The 12,725-nt window shown below is 36.4% G+C and overlaps 1 protein-coding gene across 1 annotated transcript in view; it reads right to left on the bottom strand.

Annotated features, from left to right (window-relative positions):
• CAP2 (cyclase associated actin cytoskeleton regulatory protein 2) overlaps positions 1-12,725 on the bottom strand; it is a 38,447-nt gene that overhangs the window by 24,014 nt on the left and 1,708 nt on the right. Inside the window, exons 2-3 of the mRNA XM_034429191.3 lie at positions 8,517-8,626; positions 5,054-5,154 (exon numbers count right to left, since the gene is read on the bottom strand). Of these exons, the coding sequence (XP_034285082.2) occupies positions 5,054-5,154; positions 8,517-8,625 (210 nt within the window). The 5' untranslated portion in view covers position 8,626. The remainder of the gene's footprint in view (positions 1-5,053; positions 5,155-8,516; positions 8,627-12,725) is intronic.

Below are 12,725 nucleotides of genomic sequence, written 5' to 3' on the forward strand. Positions count from 1 at the left end.
AATAGGAACCAGTTGCCGATCATCTGAATTTTGTTCATGTGAATCTGGGGATGCTGCAATGGTCGTAGATGTGAAAAATTGCCGTCACGTTTTTCACATTTTTCAGTTGCTGTTGTAACTTTGAACAGTCACTAAACTGTTGTAAGTCGAGGGCTAGCTGTATATATGAGCACAATTTTTAATGTTTTATTTGCAATAATGTAAATATATATATAGCTTACAGAAAAAAGACATCACTAGGTAAAACCAACAGATGAGTTTATTTTTTCAATCTCATTTAAGAGAGTCAATAAAACGCAAGTTAAAAATGTTGTCAATTTTTAATTTAAGAGAAAAGAAAAGAAAAGGGAAAACTTGTTTGTAATTTCATGCATTATAAATTGTATATCAAGGATAGAGAAATGTATTTCTTGTCTCAAAATATTAGATCTTAGATTCTTCCAAGAAATTACAACCAAAGGAAACCATTTTGCACATCCTGCGTAATTTATTTGTAATTTGTTTTCCTCTATTATCTTTTTGTATGCCATCATCACTTCAACTTTCATGTCATTCAATATCAATTCAAACTGTTGATAAGCACATTTAAAGGGAGCCATAGAAACTCTTCATTCCAAAATAAACATGAACAATTGTATCACAATAGCATTGTGAAAAAAGCTCAAAGTGTAAATCATTTCAATGAACCTCTGTATAAATGGCTCTGCAGTGGCTTTAGAAAAACACCGGGCAAATCTATGTCAAAGGAGACTGAACCAGCATATATCCTGATTCCCTGAATGAAGGGTAATCAACTGAAACTAAACCCAGACAAGACAGAATTGTTCTTGATTAGAATGATAGCATACTGCGTGTGCCCATTCATCCAAATCTAGACTGACTCGCATTTCTCTAAAAAGAATCAGAGGGATGGGATAAAGCAAAACAAAAAGAAATCATCACCCCAAGATATGTTGTTGCCTGAGAGGAGAGGCAATATGATGCCCACACATGTGTACACCTGCTCAGCCTCCTGGTTTTCTGAGCTGAACAGATGGCTGAATTTTTGATTACTCAATAGTAATACTCAACGGGACAGCCTTCTCCATTGCAGCTTCATGGCTTGAGGGTACAAGACGATGGCTAGCTTCATATATGACTTGCTTCATATATCGTGCTAAACCCTAACCCAGTTCGTTGCTTTGGGCTGTGCCTATTCTATCTAATCCTCACTAAACAATCCATGATAACATCAGGTGCGAGTCCTGTGTCATCAGCACATAGAGCCCCGCAGCTCTCTCCTTTTCAGAATCTGCTGCTTAGAGTGGCCTCTCATTGTCTCTAATACTAAAGTCAGACCTGTTATACAGGTAGTACTCAATTTACAGCCACAACTGAGCCCAAAATTTATGCTGCTAAGTGAGAAATTTGTTAAGTGAGTTTTGCTCCATTTTACGAATTTTCTTGCCACATTTGTTAAGTGAACTAACTTGTTAACCCAAAGGTATTTTTTCAAGACTTGAGAGCTGAAGAAGCTTCTTGGATGAGAAGCAAAACGTCTTCAAAGAAAAAATAAGGAAGTCCAGTTGCCTCCTGAAAAAGCACCTTTGGGACAACCATGACTTGGATGATGGAGAATCTCCATACACAACTGACTTGTTAAGTTAGTCGAACAGTTGTTAAATGAATCTGGCTTCTCCTTTGACTTTGCTTGTCAGAAGCAAAGAGGATTACATGACCCAGCGACACTGCAGCCATCATAACTATGAATCAGCTGTCAAGCATCCAAATGTAAATCACATGACCACGGGGATGCTGCAACCGTCATAAGTGTAAAAATGGTCATAAGTCACTTTTTTCAGTACCATTGTAACTAAATGAACTATTGCTAAGTTGAGGATCACCTGTACTACAATAGCCAAACTTTTATTTGTTTTTACACATGAGCACATCCAACAGAGAAATTGTCACTTGTTCCACTCGCACTTACTATTGCAAATGTTCCCTTGACAACTGTGGCTATCATTCCTCCTTTAGCCAAACTTGACACCGATGCTTATTACCCACACATCTATCAAATCACCAGTTCAAGAAGTGGTTCAGAATGAAACCCTGACCTTTTGGAAGCTATACATTGAACTAATGTCTGCAGCTTATTCACCTTAGCCAGCTATAATGAGTTATGCTTTAAGCTTTGTAACGCTTATTATAAATCTAATTCCCAAAATCATTAATTGAATTGTGATCTTTCAGAACACTTACCTACTAATCAAGTAATTTAGAATGATACTTTTGCTATCAGCAAATATAATTAAAAATAGTCATCCATTCTGGGTTTTTTCTTTTCAAATACAGTATATAAGATGAGGTACAAGCTTATGCAGACCTTGGCTGCTTTTTGCATGGTCCATAAACCTTTAAGAAGGCCGAATAAGTGGGGAAAAGATCAAAATTCAAATTTATTTATTACAGCTTTGAGGTCAGATTAGAAACAAGATATTGAATAAAAGAAGTATTACACCCTTATGGTTTTGTCTGACAAGGAAATAAAGAAACAAACTTTTGGTGATCCAACAACTGGAATAGATTTTGCCTGCATAATGAAAGCTGTACTGTGCTTCAAAAATAGACATGGACAGAACCTCAAGTAACTTTGATTTTAAGGGTGTTTTGGAAATTTTTAAAAGGTGAGATGGTTGGCACCCATTTCACCTCTTAAAAGAAAATCCCAAATTCCTCTATAGCTCAATTTTGGGGGACTAACTTCGTTGAGGGATCTGTGGCTGAAATAAACTTGCTGGCGTGTGCTATATGCAACATAGGCTGTAGTTTTTCATAGTTTGTGCCAAGCCAGAGCTCAAAGTTTCCACAATGGCTGGATTCAACAAGTTATCGTATTTTTTGGAGTATAAAATGCACCGGAATATAAGACGCACCTTAGTTTTTGGGGAGGAAAATAAGAAAAAAGCCGACTGGCAGGTGGATTGGCCTCCCGGAATATCCCCAATCAGCTGTTCCCAGAGGTGAATTTTAGCAACGGGTTCCTTGATTGTGAGCTCTGTACCTTGATTTTTTTGCTTTTTTTTCTGCCTCTGAAACTTCAGAAACTCCATTTCAGAAAAAAAAAAAATTCCTGCCTCTGAAAGCCTCCGAAACAGAGCTTCAGAGAAAAAGCCTCTGAAGCTCTATTTGGGGGCTTCTTTTCTGAAGCTCTGTTTGGGCGCTTTTTTCAGCCTCTGAAACCTCTCTTTCAGAACCGGCTGGAGCTACATTCGGAGTATAAGACTGATGGGGTTTTAATTCTATTTTAATTTTAACTTATTAGTCTTAATTGTACTTTTAACTGTTAAATTATGAGATTTGGATTTAATTTTTTAACTTTTTATTAGATGTTTCTTAACTGTTGTGAGCCGCCCTGAGTCCGCTGGAGATAGGGCGGCATATAAATCCCATTAATAAATAAATAAATAAATAAGACACACCAAGATTTCCACCCTCTTTTTTGGGAGAAAAAGATGTCGAATACTCCGAAAAATACAGTAAATAATTTTTTTAAAAAAACTATTATTCAAGGTGGAGGGAACCATTTAAGAATAAAAAAACCTTCCCCCAACTTAATATGTATTTTCTATGTATGTAGAAAGTCAGCATATGCTTAAAAGGTGTGTTTTTGAACATATATGTGTGTGGGTGGGTGGCCACCTGCCCTGTCAATTCTTTTGGCCCCAAAAATGTTCCATGTGAGCTAGTATCATTTTTGATCCAAAAAAGTTGGTTTTCCCTTCAGTATAGGGTCTAGTAAATTAAAGATATTTTAATTAAAACACTTTATGCCTTGCTCTCCTATTGCTTGAAGTTTTCAAGTTAACTTGTTAACATTTCTAGACAGAATTTTTAAAACTACAGATAAATAAACAACCAAAATATATTGTACCTATTAAATAACAATATCAATTAAATTCCTAATTCAACTAGTATAATTAAATAGATCACATTGGGTAGATTAAATTCACAAAGTTGGACATGTTAATGAAACCTTACATATGTTTAACTTTAAAAGTTTCATTCAATTCACTGGGTTTCTCCCCCAGTAATTATGCATAAGATTATGTTTAAAAATACTCTAAACATATTCCATGACATAATATAATGTTTCCTCTAGTTAGTGAGGTATCTGACAGTTTTCTGAACAACAGGTGTTTTCTGAAACCAAATACAACTTTCTTTTCAACTCCTGATATGAAAGCAGCAGCAGCTGTACATATAATACATGGGACATGTGGCTTATAAGATATGTAGAAGAAAAGCATTCCTTCTTTGACTTGCTAAGGTAAAGCACAGATGCTGGATCAAGTTCATTGAGAGCCACCGGGGTCTCTATTTTACAATGCAGCTTAAGTCAGTAAACTTTCAGAAAATGTGTTGCAGAGCTAAAGAAAAATAATGATATAAATACACTATGCAGAATGATTCTTAATGTCACTGCACTACTATATGATACCATGTCTAATTATGTTACAAAATCAGACTTGATACTTACTACCTGGTATTTTGGTAGTAATAGTAGTAATTATTATTGGTAATAATTTTGATGTGATTGGGGTTGGCGTTGATTCAGCTACACTCTCATTCATGAGACTGTTGAAATCTTTCCTAAAAGATTTTCAAGTGATCTAGAACTGAATATTTGGAATAAATATAAGTTTAGTTAAACTGAATTTTAGACTGAGAATGTATTATATTGTAAATGGTCTTTCCATTTATATTCCTTCAAAAACATTTATAATTGAATCACTTTCTCTGGGAAGCTTTTGTTATATATTTACATTAAGTAAATTATAGTTGTCTATTGGGAAAGGTGGATTTAACTTTCTATACATTTAACTCAGTTTTTGGCTAAAATATGGACGTTCTGAATTGAACTCCTTTTTGAATTTGGTTTGATAGCTATTACTTCACCCCTTGAAATTTCAGCAAGTACTAGGCCTTTGGGAATCTAGAGGGAGTCAGTGGAAGACTTTTTGTGAAAATTAAACCTCCTTAATTAAAAATTAAAATAGAAATAAATACTTACATGAGTCTTTATATCGCCATCAAGGATCTTGCTATTCTTTATAAACTCAGCTACACTCTCATTCATGAGTCTGTCGAAAGCTTCAACATATGGTGCTAGCTCTGCGGGAAAAACGCTGAACTGAAAGAACTGGCCAAAATTTTACATTCATGGTCTTTATTTCACATTCTAAAATGAAAATCTCATACAACTGGAAAGCAGTTTACAAACACAATTGCTGCAGAAGCAAACATAGCAAATCTATAAAATGTCCAGATTATTCTTACATGGATTTTTGGCCCTGGCCTGTGGCATCTTTTTTCATACAGAGTAACAATACTTGCTACATAGTATGAAAAAGCTACGATTAGGAAATTTTGTAAAATAGATTTAAGATGAGCTGCTTCCAATCTTTACATTCTAATACAAGAATAAGAATAATACAATTCCTTTTCTGGAACCCATATATTTAAGCCAGGGGTGGGTTCTACTTATCTTTACTACTGGTTTGCAACAGGACCGCGTGCGCTCACTTGCTTTGCTCACTTGCGCACGCTTCTGCGCATGCGCAGATCACCCATGATGATGTAGTGGATGGGTGGAGCCTCCCGCCGGTTTTACTACCGGTTCTATAGAACCGGACCGAACCAGGAGCAACCCACCACTGATTTAAACCCTATCTACTTTTTAAGTAATAAAATAATTAAAGCAAGTAATAAAACATGTTCGGTTTAGTTGATTAACCTACATCTAGTTCCAAAGATTCCCCTGTAAACAATATCTACTGATAGCTATAAATCTGACTGAAAAAGAGAATAGAAATAGTTTGCATTTAAAACCATTTTTTTTTTCTTATGTAAAACAGAAGAGTTATTTGAGAACTACTCTCTTGTACTATAATTCAACATGTTTCAATATATCTATGTACTGATACACTTGATAAAGTAAATGTATAAAATGTTAAGGGAGAAGTGTCCATGTTCTAATAATCACCATATCTAGAGGTGGAATCCAAGTAAATTGTTCTAGAAGTCCTTCTGCATTTGGAATGAGAAACGAGCAGTTCTCCAGTTCTACCCTCAACCTCTTGTACATGCTACAAATATGCAGGGTTTTTTTAAAGAAATGCAGACAATTAGTAAGTGATTGGCTCTTTAAAAGGACTGGCATTTGAAGGAGGGAGGAGCCAACTGTATAAACTGTAACATTCAAAGTCATGGAGAGAGTATGCAGTAGCAAATCTGGTGGCTAACACCGTGAATTCTTTGGAATTGGCTGAACTGACCATCCTGGCTGGTCACAGAAGCAGCATCTGAGTGGGGTAACATGCCCTGAGTCATAGCTGATATCCTGTCCAGCATCAGAGTCAGTGACTTAAATGCACTGCTATCTTGAAGCAAAGGACCAAAGGAAGAGTTCCTTCAAGTGAACTCTATACGCATCAAAGTGTGAAGGTTCCCATCCCAGAGATGAAGAGAAAGCAAAGCTGGGACATTATGGAGATCCAGAGCAGTGGTGGGTTGCCCCCGGTTCGGACCGGTTCGGAAGAATTGGTAGTAAAACCGGTGGGAGGCTCCGCCCACTGACCGGACGTCATCAGGAAGCTTTTGTGCACGTACAGAAGAGCATGCGTGCGCGCTTGCTTCACTCACACACGTGGCCCCGTTGTGAACCAGTAGTAAAGGTAAGTAGAACCCACCTCTGATCCAGAGGCAAGTGTCAGGAATATGAACCATTGCTTCTGAAGGTTTCCTATTATCAGGCTAGGACCTTTGATCATTAGCAAGAAATGGAATTGGAAGGACTGTCCTGATGCCTAATGCAAGCAAAATGTGGATCTTTGGGGCTGCCCTGAATTAGTCATGGGAGAAATGTCCTGCAGATCATCACTATTAGTGAGATTCCTTTTCTGAGTCTTTCAGGGTCTCTTCTTCCGTTATCCTTCTAACCTTTGAAAATCCCAATGTGGAAATAATACGATAGGAAATTTCTGGAGGACTTGGATGGCAGCTTGAAACTACATATATATTCTTTTTAAAGTATGTGATTGATAAAGCTCTTGATAAAGAGAAATGGCCATCCAAGCAGCAGTTTGCAGTTGCAGCGGATGGAGGAAATTCTCCATACACAGTCCTGCTTTTACCTTCCTTAGCCTTAGCAGAAAAAGATGTGACAAATGGCCTTAGGTATAGAAGCTATAAGGCCCTGAAGCAGAAGCGCCTATTTTCAGCAAAAATGAAGTCCAAGAAAGTATCTGTCAGCCCCACTGCGACATGGGGGCGGGGCCATGGGGTAGAGTCAAGGGTGGAGCGTGGGAGCCTTTAAAACGGTGGTGGGGAGCACTGCGCAAAAACGCTGACAATATTCACTTAGAAAATTGGTGATTGTTGGAACATGCCGGAGGGCCCGATAAAGATCTCTACAACTAGGAACCCAGTTGCCTGGAGTCTTATTTCACAGTGCCATTCCGGAACCTGACAGTATCCACAATGAAAGTCTAATAAACATAACTAACAAAAACAATACCTGGACACTCGGTACTGCCCCAGCACATGACTGGTGGTTGGTTTTCATGCCTATAGATGACACTAGGTTGGAGGAGAAGGGATGGCAAGTCAACTAGCAACTGTTACCCTGAAGCAATGCCACACTGAATTGTGTGCGGGCAACAACAGTAATTGCCCCTGAGGCTATGGCAAGGCAGAGGTAATCAGCTGATGCAGCACTTTGTCCACTGATATACTTTTCTCCTAAGTCAGAGATGGGAGGAAAGCACCTTACTGCTGACACTATAAAAAGCTTTATTTTTAATTTCTACGACCCACAAATCGAGGCACCAAAGCATGAATATTTGTTATGAAGTATTACAGTACTGTAAAGCTAAAAGAGCTGATTGCATTGTACTGTAATCTATCACTTGCAGGATCAGGATCACTGGATCAGTAGTTTAGCTGTGTTCTTTTTCCCCTAAATTATCATATAGCTATGATGTGCTTCTTGAGATGCACTATAGAAATGCAATGGAAAGAAACCCAGTGGAAAACAGTATGCAAAAAAAATGAAATACAAATAACCCTTAAACTACTTTTAGTGACCCAAGCACATTTTTAATCCAATATCAAAACTTAGTAAATTGAAAAATAATCTTGTAGAAAATAGGTATTTTTGTTTTTGCAACGCAAATCTTTTCTGCTATTTTTTGTTTTACTGGACAGTAATTTGTAGCAATTGAACCACTAACGTTGAAATATAGAAAAAAAATTAAAACATAAATAATGTGAATAATAGATGAATTACAAATCTTTTCTGCGGAACATAAAATTATGATTAAAATGAAATATTAATATTCCTCATAGGTAATTTAAAAATATGATGAAAATGGTTATCTTTTAGCTTTCTTCGAGAAAAAATATTACCACCTCATGACATTTAGTTGTTCACTTTTCAACCTACCAAATACGTTTCTGAAACAATAAAATCATACCTTCATTGACTCCATTGATGGTTCCAGAAGTTCTATGTGATTCTGATAACAATGATTCAAGCCTAATTACAGCTTTTTCCAATCTTTCTATCAAAACCACCTCTGCCATTCTGAAAAAATAAAGAGATACACATAATCCTAGCTGTTGTATGACGTGGGGATTTTAGAGAACCATTTAATTATATTTTTACACACATACACAACTCATTACTTTTACAGGTAACTCACGATGGTGAACACATTCAATACACCTTTTTCCTATTTTCCCCACAATAACAATGCTGTGAGGCAAGTTGAGAGAGTGATGGGACCAAGGTCACTATGCCAGCTTTCATGGCTAAGGCAGGACTTGAACTCATAGTCTCTTGCTTTCTAGCCTGGTGCCTTAACTACTAGACCAAATTTAGTTAATTTTCTGGATGCGAATACATCTTCCAAACACTGTAGTGCCAATAACTGGCTTCAAAATTTCATACATGATGAGGCAATCAGAACTTTGTATAGAATAGAATAGAATAGAATAGAATAGAATAGAATAGAATAGAATAGAATAGAATAGAATAGAATAGAATAGAATAGGAACCTGGAAGGGACCTTTGAGGTCTTCTAGTCCAGTCCCTTGCTCAAGCAGGAGAATCTATACAATCTCAGACAAGTGACTGTCCAGTCTCTTCTTAAAATCCTCCAGTGATGGAGCGCCCACGATTTCTGAAGGCAAACTGTTCCACTGGTTAATTGTCCTCACTATTAGGAAGTTTCTCCTTAATTCCAGCTTGTTTCTCTCTTTGATCAGTTTCCAACCATTATTTCTTGTCCTGCCCTTTGGTGCTTTCGAGAATAATTTGACCCCCTCTTCTTTGTGGCAACCCCTCAAATACTGAAATACTGCTATCATGTCACCTCTAATTCTTCTTTTCTTTAGACTAGCCAGACCCAAAATCTGCAGCCGTTCTTCATATGGTTTAGTCTCCAGGCCTTGGACCATCTTAGTTGCTCTTCTCTGAACTTTTTCCAAAGTCTCAACATCTTTTTTGTAGTATGGTGACCAAAACTGATTGCAGTATTCCAGGTGTGGTCTTACTAGGGTTTTCTAAAGTGGCATTAAAATTTAAAAGTGCACTGCATGCATTGTACACATGTTAAAAGGGGGTGGGGCTAAATCACCCAGCCACGCCCCCATTCTGAAACCAGTGACCATCACTACAGACAGCCCTGCACATGGAAGTGAATAAATGTTGCCAAATTGTATCTTTTTTTCTTTTTAAATTAACATTTCACTTCGGTTAGCATCTTAGAAGTAGAACATATAGAGAAAATATCCAGCCTTGGCTAAATTCTACAACTTAAGTTTTCACCTCGATTAAACTGTTTTTAAAATCACATGTGTTAACCATCTCGTGAATGCAACAAGGTCTGTGTGATCTCCCAACAATTTAGCTAATAACTACTGTAAATAAGGTAATTATCACAACGTGTAATTTCTGCATTTTCTTTTCTTGTGATTTCACTGTTTACAATTAGTTTTCAAAGAAAAATAGAAGGAAGTGTCCCCAAATATGCACTGAAAGCTGGAGACACCTCAAAAGTGTTCTTTTTAGCTGCAAAATGTATTAGATATTATTTAAAATGATAGGTAAATCCTGACTTAACAACAGGAATTGAGACTGGAATTATGATAATAAATGGTTGCAGTCATAAGTCAAGGTAAGTAATCATTATCAATGGTCATTAAGTGAATGCAGCAGTTGTTACGCAAATCCATTTTCCCCTATAACCTTCTCTTATAATTTCATCAAATGCTAGAAACCCAAGGATATTTTTAAAGAAATGTCTAAAGTCCATAAGGCTTTTTCAAGTCCACAAGACATCTGTATATTCAACACATCGAGAAAGTAATTTCTTGTAACTGAATCAATCATCAACAGTAGCAAGAAACAAATAGGGTAGGCTTATAATATATCTCACAATTTGGATGGGATGGGAGTTTCTTCCTGTTAAAAAGCCTTAAGATTAAAATCTGGACATTCCTGCTTTAGAATATCAAATATTGGGTACATATATTCATATGAGGAAAGAAGGAAGGAAGGAAGATTTTTTCACATAACTTTTGATGCCGTAACAACCAGAGTATTTTTGAAAAAATAACTGATTTAAAGTTACTAAGGCAAGTGTTCTTCTAATTATCCATATAACATTTAGTGCTGCTTTTTTGAATCACCATGCACCGATGCTTATTTTTTTGTTTTATTTTCTCTTTGCCGCCAATAAAATGTAACATTTTAAGTTTTCCCTCTATCAATAGTTATGTAAAGTACAGAGGATCTCTTTTGCCATGCACTAAGATAAGCCTAATCAAATATTTTAAAGTGTTTGAAATCCAATTAATTAATGCCACAAATCCAATTACTGGAAGGAAACAAAAGTTGTTAATATCCAATAACAGCATGTATTCCAGTGTATCATTCATTCATTCATGAAATTTGTATGCCACCTGACTCTTGACAACTCTAGGAGACTGATATCATAGTTAATAGAATTTAATGAATCAAAGAAGAAGGAATGGCAAGTCCATAATGTCTACTATTCCATTCAGAATTCAAATAAATGTAAAAATGTATGTGCAAGGCTATTTTGAAAGTTAATAGAAAAACTTCTTACCAGTACTTATTCCAAGTCATAATTAACTCATTTCAAATCATGAACAGAAAAAAATAGGATAAACATTATTGTTTAAAAATATGCATTGTTCACATTTCCGTGTTTCAACCAGACAAATTTTCTGATGAAAATTACGGGTATATTTCAAACAACTTAAAACGATTAGCTTCAAAGGAACAGCAAATAATTCTGCAATTCATAGTATAGTCCTTTTCATCCTGCATACAAGCAGACTAAAATATTTTGCTTAAATGCTCCCTATTTCACAATTTCTTAATATTTGCAGGGAAATCCGATTTAGGTAAATAATAAGGAAAATAAGGAGAAGGAAGAATGATTCAGTCTGTGCCCTGAAAAATCCAGTAGTATATATATATATATATATATATATATATATATATATATATATATATATATATATATATAAACAAAGTTATGTAAACTACTTGTCAATGGCCAGAATTTTAAATAAAAAAAGCTTTCTATGTTTCACAATGTACCAGAAGGGTTTGGTTAACCATGGCAATTGAGACTTACAATCACAATTGAGCCCAAAATTGCTGTTGTTAAGCGAGACATTTGTTAAGTGAGTTTTGCCAGATTTTACAATTTTTCTTGCCACAGTTAAGTGAATCACTGCAGTTGATAAATGAGTAACCCTGGTGTTAAATGAACCTGGCTTGCCCGTTGACTTTGCTTGTCAGAAGGTCACAAAAGGGGATCACATGACCTTGGCACACAGCAACGATCATAAATATGAACCAGCTGCCAAGCATCTGAATTTTCATCACATGATTATAGGGATGCTGCAAAGGTCGTAACTGTGAAAAACGGTCATAAGTCACATGTAACTTTGAACTGTTCTAAATCGAGGATTACCTGTATAGAGAAGAAGAATTAGGTTTTTAATAAAATCATGCAGATAACAATGATGTTATCTGCAAGCAAAAGCCAAGCTCAGAGAACACCAAGGACTCTACACAGATAATTCCATTGAAAAATAAATGATTCTATTCTACATACTAGTAAGAGAGATAAAGCAGTTCTTGAGGCAAGTGAAACTCCTGGTGGCTTCACAGATACACTCATGCACTTTTCTTAATAATGGCACAATCCTACTTTTTATCTTTGGAAATTGAACTCTATTAAAATTATTGAAGCACAGAATGGTACTGTTTTATTATTATTTGTTATTGTTAGTCGTGAAGTCGTGTCTGACCCATCGCGACCCCATGGATGACGTTCCTCCAGGCCTTCCTGTCCTCTACCATCCCCTGGAATCCATTTAAGCTCATGCCGACTGCTTCAGTGACTCCATCCAGCCAAAGTATTTGAGTTTCATCTTCAGGATCTGACCTTCTAAAGAGCAGTTAGGATTGATTTCCTCTAGGACTGACTTGTTTGTTCGCCTTGCAGTCCAAGGGACTCGCAGGAGTCTTCTCCAGCACCATAGTTCAAAGGCCTCAATTCTTTGGCACTCAGCCATTCCTTATGGTCCAACTTTCACAGCCATACATTGCAACTGGGAAAACCATAGCCTTAACTGTTGGC

The sequence above is a fragment of the Pantherophis guttatus genome, chromosome 3 (assembly GCF_059756535.1).
Source record: "Pantherophis guttatus breed Tessera chromosome 3, ASM5975653v1, whole genome shotgun sequence".
Taxonomy (NCBI): Eukaryota; Metazoa; Chordata; class Lepidosauria; order Squamata; family Colubridae; genus Pantherophis; species Pantherophis guttatus.